The sequence below is a fragment of the Pan paniscus genome, chromosome 13, assembly GCF_029289425.2.
Source record: "Pan paniscus chromosome 13, NHGRI_mPanPan1-v2.0_pri, whole genome shotgun sequence".
Classification (NCBI taxonomy): Eukaryota; Metazoa; Chordata; class Mammalia; order Primates; family Hominidae; genus Pan; species Pan paniscus.
In genome coordinates, this window is record NC_073262.2 from 142,654,314 (window position 1) to 142,678,421 (window position 24,108).

Consider the following 24,108-nt stretch of genomic DNA (forward strand, 5'->3'; position numbering starts at 1 on the left):
CTACTAAAACACATTTTCAAAGACATCAAGAATTTTATCTGACACTGTATCTCTTAAATCTGGAACGGTGTTGCACATAGTGGAAGCAAAATGCCTGTTAAATTAATAATGGCACTCAATAAATTAAGTATCAGACCAGGGGGTTCAGGAGCTGTTTGGAAGAGAAAATACCTCTAAGTATTGGGTTGGTGCTGCTAACACCTAACTTGAAACATAATTATTTCAAACTTCCCCAAGTTTCCCCATCATGCAAGTAGACCCCAGACATGCAGCAGCCCCCACACAGATGCACTTACAGTAATCGCAGGTGGTATAAAGTGCGATTGTCCTGCTTGAGCCACGGCCCTTTATCGAACTTCAGGTATTCAATGTCCTCTACCGCCTAAGACAGGAAAAATTCCAGTTTAAACAGAGAACCCCATTTTAGAAATTTAAATGAAATAACTTTTTTTTGAGACAGGGTCCGGCTCTATCATCCAGGCTGGAAAGTAGTGGCACAATCACAGCACACTGCAGCCTTGGCCTGCTGGGCTCAAGCAATCCTCCCACCTCAGCACCTCAGCCTCCCGAGTTGCTGGGACTACAGGCATACGCCACCACACCTGGCTGATGTTTGCATTTTTAGTAGAGATGGGGTCTCGCCATGTTGCCCAGGCTGGTCTCAAACTCCTGGGCTCAAGCGATCCTCCTGCCTCAGCCTCCCAAAGTGCTGGGATTACAGACGTGAGCCACCATGGCTGGCCACGAGGTAACATTTTAATACATTATAAGCTATGAATATCTGGCAGGAAGAATCACACCGTAACAGAATGGAAGTGAAGCTGGCTGACCTTTAATGAAATGGTGGGGTTCAGAGTTGCATCACAGTATGGCCTTGCCTAGCTAACACTCAGGGATCAAGTAGGACAGACATTACCCTGCAGGCTGGGAGAAAAGGACAGGTGAGAACAATGAAGACTAGGGGAGAAAAATCAGCCTTCAGGACAGGCTACTCATTTCTTCCCAAGTAAGTTCCTTCTAAAAGGCAAAACCTAGCGCCTCAAAATGACAAAAGAATAAGATACAAACCCATTACCTAGAGAGACCTAATGATCTAGGTGCCCGGCCTCAAGGCTGGCTGTCTACACAGTCTGCCCTTCCAGAGGAGTAATCTTTCCATACCCACTCTCTCCTCACAACAGGCCAAACTCATGAACCCTCTTTAGTTTCGGGAATTTGGGTAAATTCAAAAATGAACTCAAATAACATATTATTAGAGACAAAATGTATTATTCTTCTTCTAAGATACATGCCACCTAAACAGTCTCTCAAAGGTATATAAATACTCTAAAAACAGAAACAGAAGGCGGAGGAGAAAATGAAATGTAATCTAATCAGTCTGAGTAGAATAAACCAAGGTCTCAAAAGAACTTTACAACTGGCAGTAGGAGAGCCTGGGCGAGAATGCAGGGCTTCCCTCTGCAAGGAGAATGCTACTCTCTGTGCAGAAAAGCTCAGTTAACCTCCCTCTTCTCACCCTCCCAATGCTGAGAGGCAACTGAAGCGTGCTTGTCACCCCAGCAGCCAACTATGCAAAGCTTCTCTGTTACACAGGCACCACTCACACTTCAAGACCAGATCCTGAAACTTGTATTTTCTTCTAGAATTGTTACACCTCATTTTGTTTTTAGTAATTTATGCTTAATATATAAAATACAAAATAAAAAACTTGTTTTTTAACAAATAGATGCTCAATTGCCTCAGTACCATTTAGGAAACAATTTTCCTCTACTTCATTTTTGTAATTATCCTTTAAGGAACTAACTTTGCCAAACTGAAGATACTTACACACAGGTGCATACATGTTTCTGGACTCTTGTTTTGTTCCATTAAGCTCTTTATTAATTCTTGCATTAACGCCACAATGCTCTCCTTACTACAATCGTATAGTTTGTTTCTGTATGTGAGAGGGCAAATGTTCTTTCGTTATTCTTCTTCAGATGTTTTAATGTTTGTGTGGCTGTTATTCATAAAGTTCCCTGAAAACTACACCAAGATTTACTAGACTTTCACAAAACACACTAATTTAAGGAAAACTGTTATCTTCACATGTAAATCTTTCCCATTAACTAATCCAACTTTCAATTTTCCATCTCTGTAATAAAAATGGTGGAGTGGATGACCCAAGATTCTGTGACATCTGTAATTTTCAGATCGTAGAAACCGAATTACTTGAAAGAAACTCGAAACCTCATGGCCAGGCGAGTGTGATGATGGGTTTGACTGGCACTGCTTTCAGGTGATAAAACAGTGATGTTTGTTAAGACCAGTGGGAATCTAACTGACGATCTGATTTGCAAGAACCTTACACATGAATCAAATGTAGGAATAACTTTCAACTTTTCAACCATTTTCTTACCTTTTTTGAATCTTGAGCTTCCCTTGCAGAATACTGTAAAACCTCACATTTTTCACTGTAAGAAAAAACAAGATGAAATTCAGTGTAAACTTTTCCAAGCTGAAGTTAAATGTACAAATGAATACATACCGCTAAAGTCTCCTGCTCAAATTTAAAACCTCACATTCTCTGCATTGGGCATTGTGCTGGGCATGTGAGGGTGCATTAGAGCTTGACTGGTTCAGGAGGACATGTTAAAAGAAGCCAGAATGTTCTCATGGCTGGCTTGACAGTGACAACAGCAGGACCATTTCCTCGTTTCCCTTCTCCTGACTACACTGCCCCCAAGCCAAGGGCGTGACAGGCCACAGCCATCACTGTCCACAGGAGCAAGGTACATGAGCCATGTCAGCAGCTGCACATACCATCGCCAAATGCAGTGCCCGCTGCAGGGAAGAACAACGAAGCCCAGGGCCTAACCGAGCACAGGCAGAGGGCATCTTTACACCACAGCACCCTCCACAGCCCAGGGCCTAACCGAGCACAGGCAGAGGGCATCTTTACACCACAGCACCCTCCACACATTTAGGATGTAAACATACAGGGTAAGTAAACACTCCAAGAACGTACAAGCTATTTATTCTCATATTGAAATCAGCATCTGACCCCTACAATGGTACCAAACAAACTTCACCAACTCTGCTGACCATCTTCAACAGACCACTGGTTGATTAAATTACGTAGTACAGGTAAAGTGCTTGTATTTTATTAAGTCTCATCATTACTGACTCACATCACTTCCAAAGTGTAGGAAAAAGAAAAAAGTCTTCAAGCTCTACAATCACTCAGTAACACATCTGTTCCACACAAGTCTATAACTCACAATTCACAGAGTCATACAACTGGATAATAGATTCTTACTGCAACGAGATCACTGCACTCCTCACAGCACCCTTAAGATCAACATAAATGGTCAGAAACTGTAAGCAGAGTGAACAATAAATCCATAGTGAGGAAAGTAACTTACTGCATTTGCCATTAGGGCTGGCAAGGAAAAGGCCACGCTAATTACAGGACTTGCTGTATTGCTTCCTGAACCTCTACAGCTACCCACTGTTATTACGAAGAGAAAGGCACAAAGTGACAAAGGAGAATAATTCCCTCTGCAAGTCACCTAAGTGAATATTCAACTGAAGTGTATAGGAGACAGAGGTCTTAAACATCCCTGATGAACAGGGCTGGCACAGAAACATTATTTGTTCTCACACAGCAATATGAAAGGTCACAAACTATCTGACGTATTTGCACAAGAGTGGTCATGAGAGATCAGGACGATGTGACAGTTTCGTTCAACACACATAACTGAACAGACATTAGCTGAAGCCCCACCAGGAGCCAGGTGCTGTGTGGGGTACGGAAGGTGGGGAAGACAGGGCTCCTGCCCTTAATGAGCTCCAGACCCCAAACTACCTGATGAGAGTAACCTGGAGAGTCCATTTTCTATCTTCTGTGCGCCTCCATTCAGCATGCTAACAACCTCGGCAACAGACAAATAAAACCGCCTCCGTCCAGTCACACCTGCCTCTCATTCCCACTGCCTTGTGAAAGGAGGCCTAAAATAAGAAGGTATCAAGTGTGGAGTCAGGGATCTGGAGGAAACCCCCATAAAGGGCTGGGCCAGCAGTTCACGTGCGACCTCAATGGTGGTTATTCCTATAGGTCGCTCAGGGCCGAGGAGAGCCACAAGCTGTGTTACTGAACCCCCAAGTTACTTCAATACTTCCAGAGCCTCCCCAGCTCCTCACCCACCTTAGAACAATCTGAAACAATAAAGACAGTTACAAAACTCGCTACATGTCAGGCTGGTCACTCAGTGCTCCTCTTCTTGTCTCTGAAATCTCAGAGGAGACGATTCTTTCTCAAAAAGGCCTTCCCTACCCTGTCTTGTGTACCTCTGTGTCTCAGCTAACACTGACACTGGGAGCTAGCAGTGTTGGAGCTGAGTAAATAAATATATGTTGAACACGGGAATGGCCAAATGTTGGTGAAACTAAGTTGATACTCATTAACACATTCACAATTCAGGTAATGAGGAGAAAGACATGTACGCCTAAGATCTGGGTCACAAATATTGACAAAGCCAGAAAATACACATTCCTATGAGAGTTAGCTCATTGTACCTCTTAAAATCCCACAATACAAATATTTTGGAAAAGGCTGCAATGCTCTTTATGCATTCATAAGCAACAAATACAAAAACAGTGAAGCATCACCATATATCAGCACGTGACAAAGAGAAGGGCTAACACAGGAGGAACTGCTCAAAGACAGGAGACACAGAACTTCAACGGAGCCATCATCTTGTCAGGTCAATCTGCTTTATTTCAAATACTAGTATTAAAACTAAAAACATTTCTCTTATTTAGTTTTGATTTTACTGTTTATTAATTATCTATGATCTAACAATATTGTCTTCTAAGGTCTAACCTAAGATCTAACAATAAAAATATTCAGTATTTAACTAAACCATGGTTTAAATATACAAGCCCGGGAAACCTAATATTGTTTCTGTTGGAAAATAACTCCTGAATTCTAAAATGCTAATGGCCAATAAATTTTAAAATACAACTCGTCATAGGTTTCTTGCAATTTTACACAAAATAGTTTCAGCCAAATTTCATAGTGAATTTCTATGAGAAAACTTTTAAGATCCAAGTCCATCACAAAGCTGCAGTTTGATCTTGGTCTACAATTCAGCACTTAAAATAATGCATACTGCATAGAGTACATCTGGTACTCATTCTTCAATGTGTGACAAATGACCCCTACATCAAGTGGCTCCCATCAATCCATATGGCTTGAGCTGTCAGGTAAGATCTACTTTAACAATGAACAGAGACTGTATCTGTTCCTAAAACAGGAGCTAAAAACACAGCAAGACCAAGTGGTAAGAAATAAATGCTTGAGGCTTAACGAGTCTATGAGGGCGGCAAAGTAAAAGAAACTCTTGCCCTGTGCGCAGGCTGAAACCAGCCATTATTTTGCTGATGCTGTAGCTAGAAACTCCATTTGAGAACTTATGACAAAGCTCTTTCTCAGTGATGTTTTTGAAGCCAGAAGATCTCCAAGAGTAATTTTTGAGCCTGAAACTCTAGGGTCAACTATCTCTGTTTATGCTGTTTATTCACGTTGGCTCTAGATACTTCCCTTGGTATTGTGGCCTTGGAAACAGGGCAGTACAACAGGTTAAAAGGAAGCCAGAGGCCACCCTGTCTTCTTACCACCTAAGAAAGAAACGCTCACCACAAACAAGCAGAGATGACATAAACGTTAATACTTACGGTACAGAAAAAACTCCCTGAATAGAACATTTCTCTTATTCACTTTCGATTTTATTATTACCTATGGTCTAACAATATTATCTTCTAAGGCTGTTCATTGTAAATATTCAGTATTTAACTAAAATAAATTTAAAAATAAAACTTTTTTTCTAAAATTGCTATACTTTTGTTTTTATTCACAACTTTACAGTTACTTTGAAATTTTAAACAACAAGAACATGAGATTTTTAGGCACCAAAAGAGGCTTAGGGTTTTAAAAAGTATGAGAAATAGTATAAAAATCTTCATTTCAAGCATTATTCAAACAATCTGAGTTTAACTGGACGTGAATGAGTGTGGCAGACATTCCTTACACACGAATATACCCAAGAAGTGCAGAATGACAAGCCATAGGATGAGTGAAACCACATTTTCCACGTGCTTTCAGCAAAGAAAGAAAGGGGGAAAAGAAAGAAAAACAGTCTGGTGGTGTTTCCTTCATCTAATCCAAACATCTCTCAAGGACATCAATTAAGAATGTCCAGAGAAAGTGTTATCTTTCATGAATTTTCTCCATGAATACACTTCCAATCAATCCTTCTAGGTAAACACGAATGTTTAGTTGCCACCTGAAGTAAAAACACACAAGTTCTCTATGGTAAAACCTGTCATGGAATAGAGCTTGGTTTACTTCTAGCATCAAAAAAATTCAGAAATATAGCAGAGCAAAAGTACTGACAAGATAAGCAAACCGAAACAAATAAACCAATAAACCCCACAAAAATCAAACTGAAATGTCTCCTGTTTTTCTTATTTATAAACATCAGATTAAACATCTCAGACAATATCCACTGCAGTAAATAAGACAGAAAACTCCCTGGGCTGTTGGGGCCTAAGAAACGAGTGGCGAAGAAGTTTTAGCCCCATAAATCAGTCGTGTGTTTGGCTCACCTCATCTCAGGGAGAAAGGTTTTCTTATAGGCATTCTCAATGTCCTGCAGATAGGCAGAGGTGATCTTCATTTCATGTGGCTAAACAAAAGCAGAAAAATCAAACTGGGAAACATTTAGAGTTCATTCTCTTTGACCTGTGCGTATATAAAATGCGAAGACAATCACTGAGCACCATTTTCTTACAACTCACACGGGGCAGTGTGGGGACTGCGGGGTGACAGTAAAGGGTCCCAACATCAGCTAGAGTCATTCTCCTTCTACTACAGTGAACACCTGAGCCTGCCCAAGTGCTCCCATAGCGTGACTTTCTCCACACATTCTAAGATGTATACTTAGGGCAAGAAAGATGCCTGTTACGAAGCAGCACTGCCTGTCTTTCCTGTCTGCCTCGTGCCTGAGTGCAGGAATGAAAGAGCACCAAAAATTGGGGGCAGTGGCCTGTCTGTCCGCCATCTGTCCTCAGCACACTCTCTTCTTGTCACCTGGCTCTCCCTGCATCTCTCCAACTTGCTCGCCACCTCCATCGCTCACCCATCTCCCCGCAACCACTTCTCCCACTTTCTACGGCTGTCACCTCTCTCATCATCTGAAATGCACTATGCCAATTTCAGAAACTTGAAAATCTAATTATGAGTAGCAAGTTTTAAAATTTAAAACTCCTTACAGTTTCACACTATCTTCTCAGCCCGTTTTGTTTTCTTCACATCATTTACCTCTATTTGATGTATTTATTATTTATCTCCTTGCTTGCTGTAGGTCTCCCCCATCAGCATATGAGCTCACGGGTGAGGACCTCATCCACCCTGCTCACTGGTATATCCCTAGCACCAAGCAGGGTCTAGGACAGGGTGGATGCTCAATCAACACTTACAGGAGAGAGAGGAAGGAAGAAAGAAACGAATAGGCCTGCGGTTTCAACCTACAAAATGATGAAAACATTCTAAAACTGGATTATGGCAAGAGTGGCAACAACTTGGTAAATTTACCCAAAATCATTCAGTCGTACCCTTAAAATGGGTGAATTTTATGGAGCATAAATTATACCTCATTAAAGCTGTTCAAAATAAGAAAAACCCTATCATTCAAAGAATAAATATTTACTGAACACATATTAATTCTAGTAATGCGACGGGGCACAGGGAAAGGATGATACAGGCAATGCTGCACTTCATTGCTCTGTCAAAAGGGGGAAAGGCAGTAATTGGGAGTTCTATTTTCCAATAAGGACTTGGTGTCTGGGCAGAGACCATCTTTGTTCATCTTTGCAGCCTCCTAGGTGCCTGGCACAGGCGCCTTGCATATAGGAGGTGCTCTGTATTAGAGGAGTCAGTGAAATCAACAAAAGTATAAAAGAGGTGATAAGATTCTAAATCTCTATCATTAGCTATGTGCCAAGTAGAATAAGATTAAATGTTAACTGATTATAAAAGAAACTCTAGTGTAATATAAGCCCGTAACACGCAACATAACACAACCATCTCAGAACTCTGACCTGAAGTTACTTGATAAAATATGTAGTTATTAATCACTTTGACTGTTTTCTTAGAATCTAGAAATGGTTTTCGGATATTCCTATCAGTTATTCCCAAAAGGTGCAATACTGAGACACAGACTGCATTGAAATAAAAATCAAAATAAGAACACAGACTTACTGATAATGTGATGTCTTTTATAAAATGGGGTAATTTTAGCTGATGACAGTATTGAAGACTTTACTTGGAAAAATTAAAAAGTTGACAGCTCTACTTTAGACCTCAGAATTATTTTTGAAATACTGTTTTCCCAGATAACAAAAGAATTATCTAGAGAATGTTAAATGTATGACTTTGTTTTTCTCAATAAATGTCAGCATAATAAGCAAAGGTGTCCAGTTAGTCCACTGAGAAACAAACATTTTGAACTTGTAGTTCCCTCCTTTTGCCACTTGATGGAAGGTTCTTAGAAGTCTAGCTATACAATATACTTACAAGCATATGCTTAAACAATACAAGTTCCAGAGTGGCAATAGAAAGGCATACATAGACATCTCGCTGTTTCTACTATTGCAACAGAGAAGGAAAGTTAGTCCCATGGATCTTTCAGGAGCAGCAAAAAATAACCAGAGCTTTACTGTTGCCCTGACAAGAACCCACCATCCAGAGAGGTATTTCCTGAGCACCTACAAGAATTCCAGCACTGAGGATGGGCATCAGAGTGAGGAACAGGCAGGTAGCCCTGCATTTTCATCACAGTATCAAAAAGGAGACCATATTCTCCTCCAGGAAAAAATAACATAGTATTAAACAAGCAGTGAAACCCCGTCTCTACTAAAAATACAAAAAAAATTAGCCGGGCATGGTGGCGTGCGCCTGTAGTCCCAGCTACTTGGGAGGCTGAGGCAGGAGAATGGCGTGAACCCGGGAGGCGGAGCTTGCAGTGAGCCGAGATCGTGCCACTGCACTCCAGCCTGGGTGACAGAGCGAGATTCTGTCTCAAAAAAAAAAAACAAAGAACTCGCCATAGGGCAAAGACGGTCTTTGTTTCATCTCAGGATCCTCCATCAAGCTGCCAACAGAGCTACCGACGGCCACAGGGTCACTTCAAAAGGCGTTGCTTCGAGGCCACCTAATTAAGATCCAATGAAAACTACAAAGAGTAAATGGATGTGTGTGGATATCACTGCTCTACTGTTCTAGAATTGGTAAGTAAGAAAAAGGGGGAGAGGCACGATTTGCGTTAAATAGATTGAAGTGACAAGGGATATTAGAAATTGCTTCCAATGTGGAAGAAAACAATAGGACACAAAAACCTCATCAGAGAACAGAAAGGTACGTGACAGAGGGATGGAGGACGCTCTGCCAGGAGGCCCTCCCCAGCCTCCCAAGTTTAAACAGCTGAGGGGACTCGGGGACCACAGTGGGACCGCAGAGCACTGGAGGGCGGCAGGCCCGCAGGCTGTGGCACCAGGCCGAGCCATGGGGTCTCCCCTCCACCCCTGCAGATGCCCTCTCTCAAGTGGGAACAGGGTGTGTGTCACTCTCCTCGTGAGGACTGGTAGGAATTAGTATAAATGCTATTAAAACAGGGCTTTTAGTGCTGATCTACATTCAAAATAGAGATGCTTGGCCTTTGATTGAAAACTGCATTACATCTCCTTTCTTCTGAATCCGCCTCTGGACCTCTGGAACGGGCACATCGATGTAAATCACCAGGTGGGGGGGCAGGTAATCGCAGATGGTGACGCTCTTCACCTCGTTGTAGTGATCCACACCTGGCACATAGGAGAAAGGGGCACTGTCACCTACCAGTCCCCACACGGGTTTCCAAAACACACTCCTCCTTGAATAAAAGGGCAAACATACATGCAATTCTCAAAGCCACGTACCAATCTACAAACCCTATCTCGGTCACAGTTCTAAGCACTGACCACACACATGGCATGTGACTGTGCTCCAGGTGCCACAGGGCATGTGCAGACAGCAGCTGTGGTGCCCACAACCCTGCAAACAGGGCTTGTCGCCTCCACTGTATTTACAAACCAAAGGTCTGAGGCCCAGAAAAATTAAGCTACTTACACAGAGTAAAATACCAGCATTTAAACTGTGACCTTAATCATCCTAAAAGACAGATCTTTAGCACATCTTAGCCACATTTAAGGGTTCACTTTTGCTCCTGAGGCAAGACGTAGGTCACGCAAGACGGAGGTCACAGTTCAGTGATCTTTGAACTGAAATATATTCCATATACTTGCAGTATATATGTTGCAGGTATATAGTATACATGCTACTATATTTCTTCATAGTAATAATAGATACAAGAGTCTGGTCTTCTCTGAAGAATAAAGAACAGCTTTAAATACTTTATTTTTCAAATAACTCAGCTGAAAATCATCAAGCTACATTTATCCCGGTTCAGTAGTATAATCAGCTGCACAGAAGTATCTACTGAGTCAGATTTAGTGACAAAATGAAATTGAAAGCAGCTAAGGCTGAGGAATAATTCTCCTAAAGTGATCACTACACAGAATGCATAATCCAGACGGCACCCGCAGGGCCCGTGCCACCCAAGGGAACCCTGCCGCTCTTCAGAGCACTCTGCACCTGCATGTGCTCATGCACACCCGACCTCCCAGAAGCCAACAGAGAGTGCACGCCAGTGCATGTGGAGAGGCCATGCTGAGAAGCCATCCCCTCTGCAGCTTTTCACGTGTGGAACCTTCCAGAAGTGACAGACGGCCATGCTAGGGTCCACAGAAAGACAACTATTTTGCTTTAAAGGAAATGGGCTGGGCACAGTGGCTCACGCCTGTCATCCTGGCACTTTGGGAGGCCGAGGTGGGCGCAAATCACTGGAGCCCAGGAGTTCAGGACCAGCCTGAGGAGCATGGTGAAATCCCATGTCTACCAAAAATACAAACATTAGCCAGTCTCCTAACCTAGTCTCAAAATAAATAAATAAAAATTTTAAAAATTAAATAAAAAAAAAAAGTTCCAGTGAGCATTCCTAGTAACCTCACTCTAGAGGCAATTGTGGGATGAGCCTTTGGCTCAGGGTCAGGAACGGCATGAGCTAAAGAACAAGGAAGACCACCCAGGAGGAGGTGTGACAAAGCAAAGGATGGAGGCTGCCAGTGGAGTACCGTTCACCTGAGCATACAAACACAAACCCGCAGCCAGGCAGAGCACACGGGACCTCGGGTCTGCTGGACCGGTAGCAGGCCGGTCTCTCCTGCTGCTGAGGTGAAACCTCCCTTCACCGAGTCTGCTCTCACCCTGCTTCCCACCCTCACCCTTAGTCCTGTCAGTACACCCACTTCTCAGGTGGTCCCCACCTTGCTCTATGCCACCTGTCCTTTAGCCAACATGATCTGCTTTCCCCCAGCCCAGCACTCAAACGACTCTGGCTAACATCACCAGCCCCCGAAAGGTGAAACGCGACAGTCACTTCTCAGTTCCCATCAGAGTCACAGCACATGTGACACCAACAACCAACCCTCCCCACATCCCCTCTGCTTCCTCCTGTGCACCTCTGATCATTCAGCTTCAATCCCTCAGTGGGGGTCTCATCACCCCAGAAATGGTCCCCAAAGGATCTGGTCTCAGCCCTCCCCCATCACCCCTTGGGCTCTCCCAAGGAAAGCATGCTCACGGTCAGTGCTGGACCCCCAACGCCTGCAGACTCCAGCCCAGGCCAGTCCTCAGACTTCAGCAGACACTCAGCAGATGCCGACAGGTATCTCCTGCCACCTTGCCATGGGAACCTCACACTCAGGAATCCAACACCCAAACATGAAGCCACATCGGTCCACTGCCCCTGTGCATCCTTCCCCCTTAGCGGCCCACTAGCCAGGGCAGGTCCACGCCACTCCCCACTGTGCACACAGGAAAGCACCCACCCAGGCCTGCCCAGTGTCCCTCCTGAGCGGCAACTCCCACTGCCCAGTGCAGCCTCCCTGCTGTGCACGCCTGTCCCACCCCAATTTCCTCCCAGATAGGCTCCTTCCCCTTCCGTCTCTCCTCACCAAATGCATCCTTCAGATGAAGGCCTGCAACCATTTTAAACTTACATCTAACCATGTCTCTGCCATGCTAAAAATCCTCCAGTGGTCCCTCACTAGTTTCAGGACAGAAGCCAAGCATCCTCGCCGAGGCGCAGCTCCTTCCTCGTGCAGCCTCATCCAGCATCATTCTCCCCCAGCACCCAGCCCTCACTATAGGACACCACCACCAGCCTGTGGCAGACGCAGGCTTCTCCACCATCCCCACATGTCCTTCACTCCCACTGCGCTACAGATGACAGGCCATTCATCAAAACAGCTGTCCCTGACACTATCCCATCTCCCAGCCGGTTACACATTTCTCCTATGTGCCCCCAAAGCACCCAGGAGTAATGCTCAGGAGTGCTAAGTACACTTTATTACAATGAACCATCCCCATTGGTTCAACAGCCCCCAACCCCAGGCCCGTGGGAGCCTTGTCTTAAGTTTCTTCATATTCATATCCCTAGCACCTAAGAGAGCCTGCCACACCACAGGCACTCCAGAAACACTTGCTGGTGACCTGACCCGCTGCTCAGCATGTCCAGGGAGGATCAGCCCCTATCAGAAGCACGGGCTTGCAGTGCTCTTGCGGGCGGCAAGCTCACAGGTGGAGTACCGGCAACACCAGGACACACAAGCAGCCAGAAGCAGGCGCCTCCTCCACAGAATGGTCACCTGGCTTGCTTCGGCCTCCTCTTTCATTAATCAACAGTACTTCCTCTGAGCTCCCAGATCCCAGCTTTCCACTGGCTCCAGCCACCCCAGTCTACAGATGAAAATGCCGTCAGTCAGACTATCCACCAGGCCTATTCAACGCACCGCCCAACACAGTCCTAGTCACAGACACCCCAACCCCACCCTGACTCCTCAAGGTCAGCCTGCTTCAAACCAGGGGGTCTTTGTTCCTTTCCATTTGCCACTTGTCAGACCTTCCCCAATACAGCAACACAAAGCTACTGTCCTGAAAAACGGCAGCGTGTCAGAGGGAAGCACTGTGATGATGCTGGCAACTGGCAGGGCTAACATCCCAATTCATCAAAATCACACACTAGAAACTGGAAAGTCTGTTACAATTAGAGCTACAGCCTAGGTATTGCTAGGGCAAGCTAAGAGCAGGGGAGGTTCTAACGGGAGGCTGTGGGGGCTGCACTTTAAGCTGCGTGTGTTTGAGGTCCAGGGCTCCAATCTGCTTTCACAGGGAGACATGATAGCACAAAAGACACCTATTTCAGGAGGGAGAAAGGGTGGAAGATACTTAGGAAGTTCCTTTTTCCAGCGGAGACCGATTAAGTAATGGCATTTATTCATCTATCTAACAGACATTCATAAACACAGTTAAGTGCAAGGTGAGTCTATCACAGCCTTTGCAAAGTCGCACCACACACCCAGAAGTGGGTCTGCAATGCTGACTCACACTGCTTTCGGATGAATCCCTGGTTGTACATCGCCTCCAGGAACACAAAGTCACTGAAGATGGAGCGCTCCAACACAACACCTTGTCCTGTTTAAACATAGGCAAACAGAAATTGAAAATCAGACAGATAGCAAAGCACTGTCAACTGATCACCGCATTTCAGAAAAAAGAAAATAACAATCATTTACAATTCCATTTCCACACCAAAATACTGAAAAGAACATATACATGTTTGTAAGTGGGAAACCATTTTCAAAAACTGAAGTATCTTTTCAGTTTTGAGCAATATAACATCATTTCATTAAGTCAGCTATAACAGAAAGCATCCAGTTAATACAAAAAGTGCTTGTTTTTAAATAACGTATTCCACCCCTACGGTGCCCACCCCCATCCTGCTCCTGCCCCCACCATTCCAGTCAGATCTACTGATGTTGGGCTACTTCTCAACCTCACCTCTGTCCACTCCCAGCCTCACTGGCTGTGTTACTATCACAGCAGCCCCGACGGACACTTGCGCAGCTCAGAGCACTAGTCCCCAGGGTCCCCAGCCAGCCTCCTTGCAGTCAGCCCTGCTGTGTCTGGGCAGAGGCCTCCCCTAATCTTCCTACCCAGCCTCTCCCCATAGCCTCCTTCCTCAGAGCAGCCACCACTCACTTGGGGCAAGACATTCCTGTTTCCACATCGAGTCTTCATCCCTCTACTAAAACACAGGCTTCCCTCCCTGTGGCGCCCTTAGCTCCCAGAATGGGTCTGGCACACAGCAGACATGCACTAAATATTTAATGAATACGTTAACCCAGTTCCAATTTGCCCCAAGAATACTGAGATGGGAGCAAGCTGCACTTTTTTTTTCTAAATGGGAAATAGGTTACTATAGCACCAAAAAAAGCAAGGTTTTATTTAACAAGTAAAATGTTTCTTTTTCATTTTAAGAAATGAGTAGTCAGAAGACAGGGTTGAAGAATGCTTTAAAAAGAACGTGGAGTAAGCCCGGATGTCAGTGTGAAGTCCACACTACGACATCAGCTCCTGGATTGGCTCCTGGTAAAGAACCTCAAACCAGAAACAGCACACCACATTGTTTTCTTAGGAGTAACACTAACCAAGATCAGGGTTTACGTTCATATAAGAAAAAAAGAAGCACTAATAAAATGTTTTCAACTTTTTCAAAGCAAGACAATAACTCCACCGCCGTACAACTGTGTAGATACGTGTCATGGACACACACTGCATCCGTGGAGACCTGAAGGAGCATAGGCAGCGGCTCCTAGCTCAGCTCTGAGAAGAAGCCCGTGCGCCGGCCACTCCCAGTGAAAACCACATTCTTGTTCTCACGGCTCAGACCCCATGAAGCCAACCCTAGTGGCGGCTGAGCTTGTGTGTGAGAAGCTCATCAGGGGCACTGCCAATCAATGAAAGCAGCAAGCACTGCAATATAAAACAGACACGAAGGCCCTAAGAATCCACCCATCTCCCTCTCTCCGCACACAGATGTGCCATTTGCTGCTACCTGTGAACTGAGGACCGCCGTGGCATGGTAGCTTTGACCAAAAATTGGCACTGCATCTGTGGTCCAACTCTCAGGATGTCTAGCATGCACTGCTGTTTCCCAAAATGATTACAGTAACCCCTCCCTGGACCCTAACCTCATTCTGCACACAAGTAGTCCATGTTCATGCCCTTTCATCCACCTTCCCTTCCTCTCCTAACTATACTTTCTGATCCCTGTTTCCGTCTCCCAGGCTCCCCAGTACACAGCTCTTCCTTTCTGCTTTGGATACCTTCAAGGGAAGCATCCTCCCCTACTGCACTGGCCTATGGGACCCTGTGTGTTCTGCCTCCCCCCGTCATCTTATCAAGATTCACGTCTGCCTCGTGGCTTTATGGTGATTCCGGCCTATCTCTGGGCCCTCCGGGACAACCCTAGTTGTTGGCATCCACATCTCTGTCTGCATGGCACATGCACAGTCTTCATAAGTGTGATCCCGTTTCCTCCTGGACACTTCTGTGCTCTCTTTTCCCCTTTGTTTTGACACATTTCATATATAAATGAATATGTAAGTATAGAAGCTTAAAGCAGTGCCTTGAGAATTCTATACAATCCATAAATCTCACTCCAGTATCCATAGTGAAACAGCATTAAATTAATTCTGAAGCAAAAATAACACAATCTCAAGAAATTCATGATCTTGTTGGAAAGACAGAACTCACCTCATCAAACACCCTTAAAGGAAAGCTCGACTCAGTGGCAATTTAACGTGGTTGAATTCTAGAATAGTGTTCAAGTACAGAACAGATCTAACTGCCCAGAAATACTGCACCTGTGGTCAGCAAGTGCTCCAAGGCATCCGAGTACTGCAGCAGGCGACTGCTGTACAACCAGGACTGCAGGCGGTAACTGTTGCCATCATTGCTTCTCGGATCATCGTAAAATTTCTCCAAACTACAGTTGCCATTATAGTCGGCGGCGAGGGGCTTCCCATCTCCTGTGGTACTGTCTGGATAATGAATCCCCGCTTCAGGAAAGTGCTTGAAGCCTGAAAGGAGAAACAGTTGGATGCAGTCTGATGCACATCACTCACTCCCCGCAGGGAGCAGTGGGGACTAGCCAAAACACACAGCCCGCCCAAATCTCACCGCCAGGGATGGAGCCAAAGACCTAGAGAAAGTCACCTACATGCCTGGGTTTCATCACGTATGAAGGGAACACACAACATATACGAGCAAGCATGTGAGCGAAAGAGCTTGCACAGTGCCCTTATCCAGGTTCCTCCTGAAAGGACTGCTCCCTGTAACCACAGGAGCCCCCTCTAGCGGGCAGCTGCTGTCATGCAGGTGCTACAGAAAGGTACAATGGACACTCAGCTGCACCAGGAGTCAGGAAGGGGCTCTAACTTTGGCTTTGGGACCCAGCTATGTGGCATCTGCTCACTGAGGAGTACACCCATCTGTGAGTGAGTACCGTCCTTGGCTCTATTTCAGAGGCTGTCACAAAGCTCAAACACGACAGTTTACGTGGAAGTGCCCTGCTTACACTGCCCACATAAAATTCCAATTCAAATTGACAACCAGCATGGATTTTCACAAATTTTCCAAACATAAAAGATTAAAAACAGCTTTTTCTTGTTTCGCTTTATAAAACAGCTTTTTCAATAAACAAAAATGTAAAATACCCACCTTAGGCCCAATTATTAAATATTTAATATTATTTAATATTAATATTGAAGAAAAACCACTGAAATAAGCAACCATATATCTGAGAAAAAGGTATCATTCTGTGTAATATAAAATCATACCTAGTTTCTCTGCTATTTCTTTTGCAAGTTTGCCTTTTCCAGTACATATATTGCCATCTACAGTTATCACTCTGCTGCGTTCTGTCAGTCTTTTGCTTGCTTTATCCCCAAGCAGGAAATGCCACATTCCATAGCGCAGCTTGCACTGCACACTGCTATGAATTCCTCTCTGAAAAACACAAAATCACACAGCAGCACATTGTGACCACTCTGGTTCCTGTAGGCATTAGTAACTATTAGGTAAAAATACCAAGAAACCTCTTGGTGATAAAAATGCCAACATCTACATCTTCATTGCCTATTAATTTGTTTAATTATCTGTCTATCCCCCACCACTCTGTCCATGTAAGTTTCGTTAAAGGCAGATATACTGTTTGTTCACTGCTAAATCCTCAGGCCCTGGAACAATGCCTGAAATTTTTATTAAATATGTTTACTATGTTCAATAAAAATTGGAGGGAGGGAGGGAGGGAGGGGTGGATGGATGGATGGATGGACGGACAGATGGGAGGAAGAAAGACAGGGATGGAGGGAAGCTCAGGAGTGAAGGGAAGGGAATAAAAAACATTTCTCTAATCCAAGCTTCTGTCCCCAGGTCCTGACCTAGTTACCCCACTGCCTATTAGACAGCTCCATCTAGATGTCCTGAAGGCACCTGAAGGTAACAGAGCTAAGGTGAAATGCAACATCCATACCCTAGCCCCCAAATCTGCTTTCCCTCACAGCAAGGAATATCCACTACCTAACAAGCAAAAGAGAGCAAATTTGAGTGTCGTCTTTGATACCTTTCTCCTTCCTTCAACTGCAGAATTACACACAAAATCCTAACTCTCCAAACTCTCTGGACACTGCATCACCTCCCTATGCCATGTGCTGACTCTGTAGACATCTTCACACCTCTCATCTACAAGGCAAAGGCCTGCTTCAATGCCTGTCTCCAGCATCCCAATTTATTCTCCACACTAAAGTGAAAACATTCCTTCCAAAAAAAGAAAAGAAACATAACCAAAAGTAAAACAAACTGAAAAAGTTCAACAGATATGATGGGATAATAACCTTACTATATACAGAAATTGTACAGAACAATAAGAAAACAAAGAATAAAAACGCACAGCTTATTTTAAAATTATAAAATATAGCCAAAAACCACATGAAAAAGTGGTCAACCTTGCTACAAAAAAACAAAAGACTATTAACAAGGAAACATTAGTTTTTCATGTGTCAAAATGAGAAATAATTTAAAAAATGATTACAGAGTTAGGACAAGACAATGAGTACCATCCTAAACTGCTAATGGTAATGAAACCTAGAGGACACTGGGTCTACAGCATTAGGAATCCATTCAAAGAGTATATACATAAGATTGACCTATAAGGATGCTCAATGAAGTATGATGTAACATCAAAAATGCAAATAGAAACCCTTAAATGTCCGACAACGGAGGAATAGTTAAACAAAATTAAGGCATATCCATATTATGGAATACTAAGTACTCAGGAAAACACAAAAATATTAAAATACTTTATAGTGAAATTTAAATAAAACAGGAGAATATAAAATATCAAGATATTTTTCGATCTTGATTTGATAACTGAAGAGTAAGGAAGAAACAAGTTACAAAACAAGGCAAAGCAGACAATCCAATTTAAAAATGGGCAAAAGATGTAAACACCTCTCGCAAATGAAATTAACGCAGATAGCAAATAAGTATATGAAAAGATGAACACTGTATGTCATGAGATATTCCAAAGTTAAAACAAGATACCACTACGCATCTATCAGAATGGATAGCAATCCAAAGTAACCGACAGCCCCGCATGCTGGCGACGGACAGCCTTCACTTCTGGTGGAAGTCAAATGGCACAGTCACTCTGGAAGATGGCTTGGCAGCTTCTTAGAAAACTAGTCTTACTACATGAGTAATCACTCTTCCAGGTATTACCCAAATGATATAAAAATGTATTTCCAAAAAGAAATCTGCATGTACACGATTTCAGCAGCTTTATTCATAATTGCCAAAAACTTGAAGCAACCAAGATGCCCTTCAATTGCTGAATAAATTGAAGTACATCCATGCAATGAGATATTACTCAGTGATTAAAAAGAAATGAGTTACCAAGCCACGAAGACATAAGTGAATCTTACATAGATATTTCCAAGTATTCAAGGCGTCTGAAAAGGCAATATATTGTATGATTCTAATTATATGACATTCCAGAAAAGGCAACTATGGAAATGTTAATGAGATCTGTGGTTGTCAGGGGTTGGAGGAAAAGAAGGGTTTAATAGGTAAAGCAGAGGGGAATTTTTTAAGGCAGTGAAGCTACTCTGTACGAACCTATAATGGTGGAGACATGCTATTACACACGTGTCAAAACCTATAGAACCTTATGGCACAAAGAAAAAATCCATAGAACCTTATAGCACAAAGAATGCGCTCAATGTATGCACATTTTTAAAAACGCATTAGGTAGAAGGATCCCAGGATGTAAGGCAGAATGTGACAAAGCAATCCAACTGTGTTACAAATGTATGAAACAATTTCACTGAAGAAGGGGGGGGCAAAGTGCTAAGCAATGAGAGTAGTCAGTAAGAGTAAAGGCAAAAGGAAGAGGACACAAGCACTGAACTCCGTGTCTGCTCAACATGGCATCACCCAAGCACCTAGCAGGGCCCGACCTTTAAACGGCTCTTGACAGGGCCGCTACGTGAATTATCGAATGACAAGCGCGCGTGCCCCCGGCCTGCCACCTGCACACGGGCCTCCCGCATCAGGGCAGCCTCGGGGCCGATCACCTCCGCGCTCCAGCGTTTTGCTTAAAGCTGAGATAAAATGGCCTGGAGAAGCTCGTGGCCCCCTGAGGTCTGTCCACGACCAAAGACCAAACAATTCCGGAGGCAGGAGGGGTCCCCCAAACCCACCCGGAGAGCGACCCTGGGAGCCGCCGCCAGAGGCCGGGGGAGATGTGGAACTGCTCCCCACCCCGCCACCCCGCCACCCCGCCACCCCGCCACCCTGCCGCCCGCTCACCACGCGCTGGGCGCCCGCCGCCACGACCCGGGCGGACGCGGACGTCGCTGCCAGCTTCAGGAGCCGCAAGGCCATGGCTACCCGGTCAGCTCAGAATCAAGGACCCAAGAGGACGCGGTCGCGACGGGGCCCTCTCCCGCGGCCGGCGCGCTGCCGTGACGTCACGGCCGGGGTGCCCGCGGCGCCTGTCGGGAACCTTCCAGGGGGCGGGGCCGCGCCGAGGCCCTCGGGGGCTTCCGCGGAGACCGCCAGCGCGCTGCTAGGGTCCTGCGGGTTGGGGCGAGGGCCGAAAGGTGGGAGTTGGAGGTGAACGTGGGGGCGGCATGCTGGCTGCCCGGCCCCTGCCTGGGTTCTGAGTTGCTGCGGTGTCGCGGGAGCTGAGGCCGCCCAGGGCGTGGAGCGACTTCTGCGTCTCGTCCCAGGGTCCTGTGCTCCCCGCAGAATCCCCCAGGCGCGGTGTGGACGTCAAAGCGACCTCCTAGAGAACATTCCTAGCTCTCAGAACGTTCTCGCTGGGGAGGGAAAGTGGAAAAAGAGGGGGCGAGGAGCGGAGGGACGGGGTGGGACCCCTGTCGAGGGGCGCCTGTCAGGGAGAGGGACCTGGCAAGGCCGGCCTGGGTCGCCTCCGGAGCTGAAGGCTAAGTGGTCTCATCCAGGGGACCTGCTGTGAACACATTGAATAGCATAGAAAACAAAAGCACACGCTCCAAGTCCATCTCTTTTTTTTTTTTTTTTTTTTTTGAGGCAGAGTCTCGCTCTGTCGCCCTGGCTGGAGTGCAGTGGCGCCATCGCGCTCACTGCAAGCTCCGCCTCCCTGGTTCACGCCATTCTCCTGCCTCAGCCTCCCGAGTAGCTGGGACTACAGGCGCCCGCCACCACACCCGGCTAATTTTTTGTATTTTTAGTAGAGACGGGGTTTCACCATGTTAGCCAGGATGGTCTCGATCTCCTGACCTCGTGATCCACCCGCCTCGGCCTCCCAAAGTGCTGGGATTACAGGCGTGAGCCACCGCGCCGGCAAGTCCATCTCTTAAAATGTGCTCCCGTCAGGACCTGGGCTCTGGGCTCCACGAAGGAGCCTTGCATGTGAGGTTTCCTTCCAAGTATGCCTGCTGTTTGGAAGGGTTTTTATAATCTTTTGTGTTCCTCGGGCTTTCTGTTCTTAACCCCTTAAATATTCTTTAACTTTGTTTTCAACTTTTCAGAAATGATCATGCGATTGTAAAACAGTGGGAATGCAGCTGTGTAAACTAAGGCCGGTTCTATGGATGTTTCTATAATTGAAGAATTGCTTTTTGTCAAAAATACGGATTCCCGGTCCCCAACGCAGGAGGGTCTGGTTTTTAGATCCTGGGGGCCCCTGAAATCCATTTAACAAGCTTTAGGGTTCATGTCTGCTGTTTTTTGTCTTGTTTCCTTTGCCTTTTTTTTTTTTTTTTTTGTACCTTCCAATGGATACAGTACATTTTTTTAGAATTCCATCTTGATTTACTGATAATGTCTTGGGAAATATCATTATGTATAGTTTTCGTAGTGGTTCCTCTAGGTATCACAGCATGCAGACGTAACTTCTTACAACCTATTTGCATGGATGTTTTGTTGTACCTGAGCGAGTTAGAAAAACACCACCTTTGAGACGAATTAAGAGTCCTTTATTAGCTGGCGACCGAGAGACGGCTAACGCTCAAAATTCTCTCAGCCCCGAGGAAGGGGCTTGATTAACTTTTATACCTTGGTTTAGGAAGGGGGGGGGGTCTAGTTAAAACAATTTTTCAGAAGTAAAGTAGTCAAAAAGTTAAAAGGATAAATGGTTACAGGAAAGTGAACAGTTCAAGGTGCAGGGGCTTTAAGACTATTACAAGGTGATAGACCCGGGACTTTGGGCGTTATCAATCGGACAAATTCCTGGGAACTGCAGATGTAGCTTGCCACAGTATCTTACCAGTTAATTGCATTCTTGGATGTGGTGGGAGTCAGCCTGCACAAGTTAAGTCCTTGAGAAAGGGGCTGCCACTGAAAGAGCCAAGATGGAGTCTGTCTGGCTCTCTTAGCTAAGGGAGAGTCAATTCAGGTGGAAACAGGGCTAGGTGATTAAAGGAAAAGGGAGAATCTGAAAACAGTTAGTAAAAACCAGGTTGGGCATTACAGTTTTACTGGTTCAAGGGAAGTATTACTATATACTTCCCCGTCCCTCCGCTTCTCGCCCCCCTTTTTCCCTTTTCCCTCCCCAGATAGAACGTTCTGAGAGCTAGGAATGTTCTCTAGGAGGTCGCTTTGACGTCCACACTATATTAGACAGCATGAAAATAACTTCAGACCCCAATAGACCAATATCTCTCGTGAACTTAGACACAAAAATCCTTAACGAAACGTTAGCAAATTGAATCCAACACTATATGAAATGAATCATACACCACAACCCAAGGTGGTTTATTCAGAAGATGCAAGGCTAATCTGGTATTTGAAAATCAACCAATGTAATACACCTTACCAGCAGGTGAAAGAAGACAAAATCTATGACCAGATTGCCTGATGCAGTTTTCTGCATCACTTGACAAAATTAAATACTCATTTATGATAAAAACAAAAACTGCTCTCAGCAAATAAGGACTAAAGGGGAGCTGCTTCAGCTTGATAAAGCACATGCATGAAAACTCTGCATCATTGTACTTAATCATGAAAGACTGAATGCTTGCCTTCTAAGGAGGAAACAAGGCAAGGATATCTGCTCTGCCCACTCTTATTCAACAGAGCACTGGAAGTTCTAGTAATAGGCCATGCAGTATGGCAAAAAATAAAAAATGAAATTCATACAGATCAGAAAGGAAGAAATAAAACTGTCTATTTTTAGTTGACATGACTGTTCACATAGAAAACCCAAAGGAATCTACAAAAAACTCCTGAAACTAATGAGTGAGCACAGCAAGTTTGCAGGCTGCAATGTCAACATATGAAAATCAACTGCATCCTATGTACTAACAACAAACAGAAGGAAACGGAAATAAAAGATGGAATACCATTTACAGTTGCTTCAAAGAAAATATAATATTTAGGTCTAAATCCAGCAAAACACACACAGAGTCTGCATATTAAAAAGTACAAAACACTGATTTAAAGAATGAAGACCTCAATAATTGGAGGGGTTTACTATGTTCATGGATTGAAAGACTCAACAGAGTAATGAAGTCAGTTCTTCCCAAATTGATTTTTAGGTTTGATGGAATTTCTAGCAAAATCTCAGCGAGGTTCTCTTGTAGACATTGACAGGCTTACTATAAAATTTATATAAAAATATAAAGGCTGTACAATAGCCACAATAATTTTGAAGCAGAAGAATAAAGTGGGAGGAGTCACTCTTCCAGTGTTAAGATTTACTACATAATCATATAAATCAAGACTGTGTGGTATGGATGGAGGGTGTGATATTGATAGATACGTAGATCAATTTAACAGAACAGAGGATCCAGAAATAAGCCAGCACAAATATTCTCAACTGACACAGTAGTGCACCACACAGTGACATTTGGTGAATGATGAACTGAACGGCACATAAGATGGTGGTCCCATAAGATTATGACATTATATTTTGACTTACCTTATCTGTGTTTAGATGCATAAATTATGGATGAGCACAGTGGCTCACACCTGCTGGGACAGGTGGGACAGGGTTTCACCCAGCATAATGTATTATGTGTATATAATACATAATACAGTATATGCATTATCCCAGTATATGTATTATCCCAGTATGAATGTATTATGCATTGTGTATTATACAGTATAAATGTATTATTTATTATGAATATTGGATAGCAATGAGAATGCATGAATTATTGTTACATGCAAAAACATCAAGGATTCACTCAAGCAGCACGGTGAATGAAAGAAGCTGAACATAACAGGGCACATACTTTATGTGTAAGCCCCTCAGAAACACCAATGCTAGCATCTGGTTTTGGAAGTCAGGACAGTGCTTTTTGTGGAGGAGGGTTAATGACTGGGAGAGGGCGTGAAGGCAGCTTCTAGTTCTTGATCTGGGAGCTGGTTCCATGAGCACAGTCCTTTTGTGAAAACATATGCAGACGAAGGCTTGTTACGTGTGCACAGTTGTGTAGGTTTGTTAAATTTCACTTAGTTCTGTAGGTTTGTTAAATTTAACTTAAAAATTAATTTAGAGCACAAAGTGCCATATACAATGT

At 44.3% G+C, this 24,108-nt stretch overlaps 1 protein-coding gene across 1 annotated transcript in view; it reads right to left on the reverse strand.

The window, feature by feature from the left end:
- The window catches only part of NDUFA10 (NADH:ubiquinone oxidoreductase subunit A10), a 68,573-nt gene extending 44,508 nt beyond the window's left edge, over positions 1-24,065 (reverse strand). The window contains exons 1-8 of the mRNA XM_034955516.3: positions 19,910-24,065; positions 16,879-17,047; positions 15,904-16,119; positions 13,583-13,669; positions 9,779-9,900; positions 6,649-6,728; positions 2,399-2,453; positions 297-382 (exon numbers count right to left, since the gene is read on the reverse strand). Of these exons, the coding sequence (XP_034811407.1) occupies positions 297-382; positions 2,399-2,453; positions 6,649-6,728; positions 9,779-9,900; positions 13,583-13,669; positions 15,904-16,119; positions 16,879-17,047; positions 19,910-19,984 (890 nt within the window). The 5' untranslated portion in view covers positions 19,985-24,065. The remainder of the gene's footprint in view (positions 1-296; positions 383-2,398; positions 2,454-6,648; positions 6,729-9,778; positions 9,901-13,582; positions 13,670-15,903; positions 16,120-16,878; positions 17,048-19,909) is intronic.
- Positions 24,066-24,108: the final 43 nt, after the last annotated feature.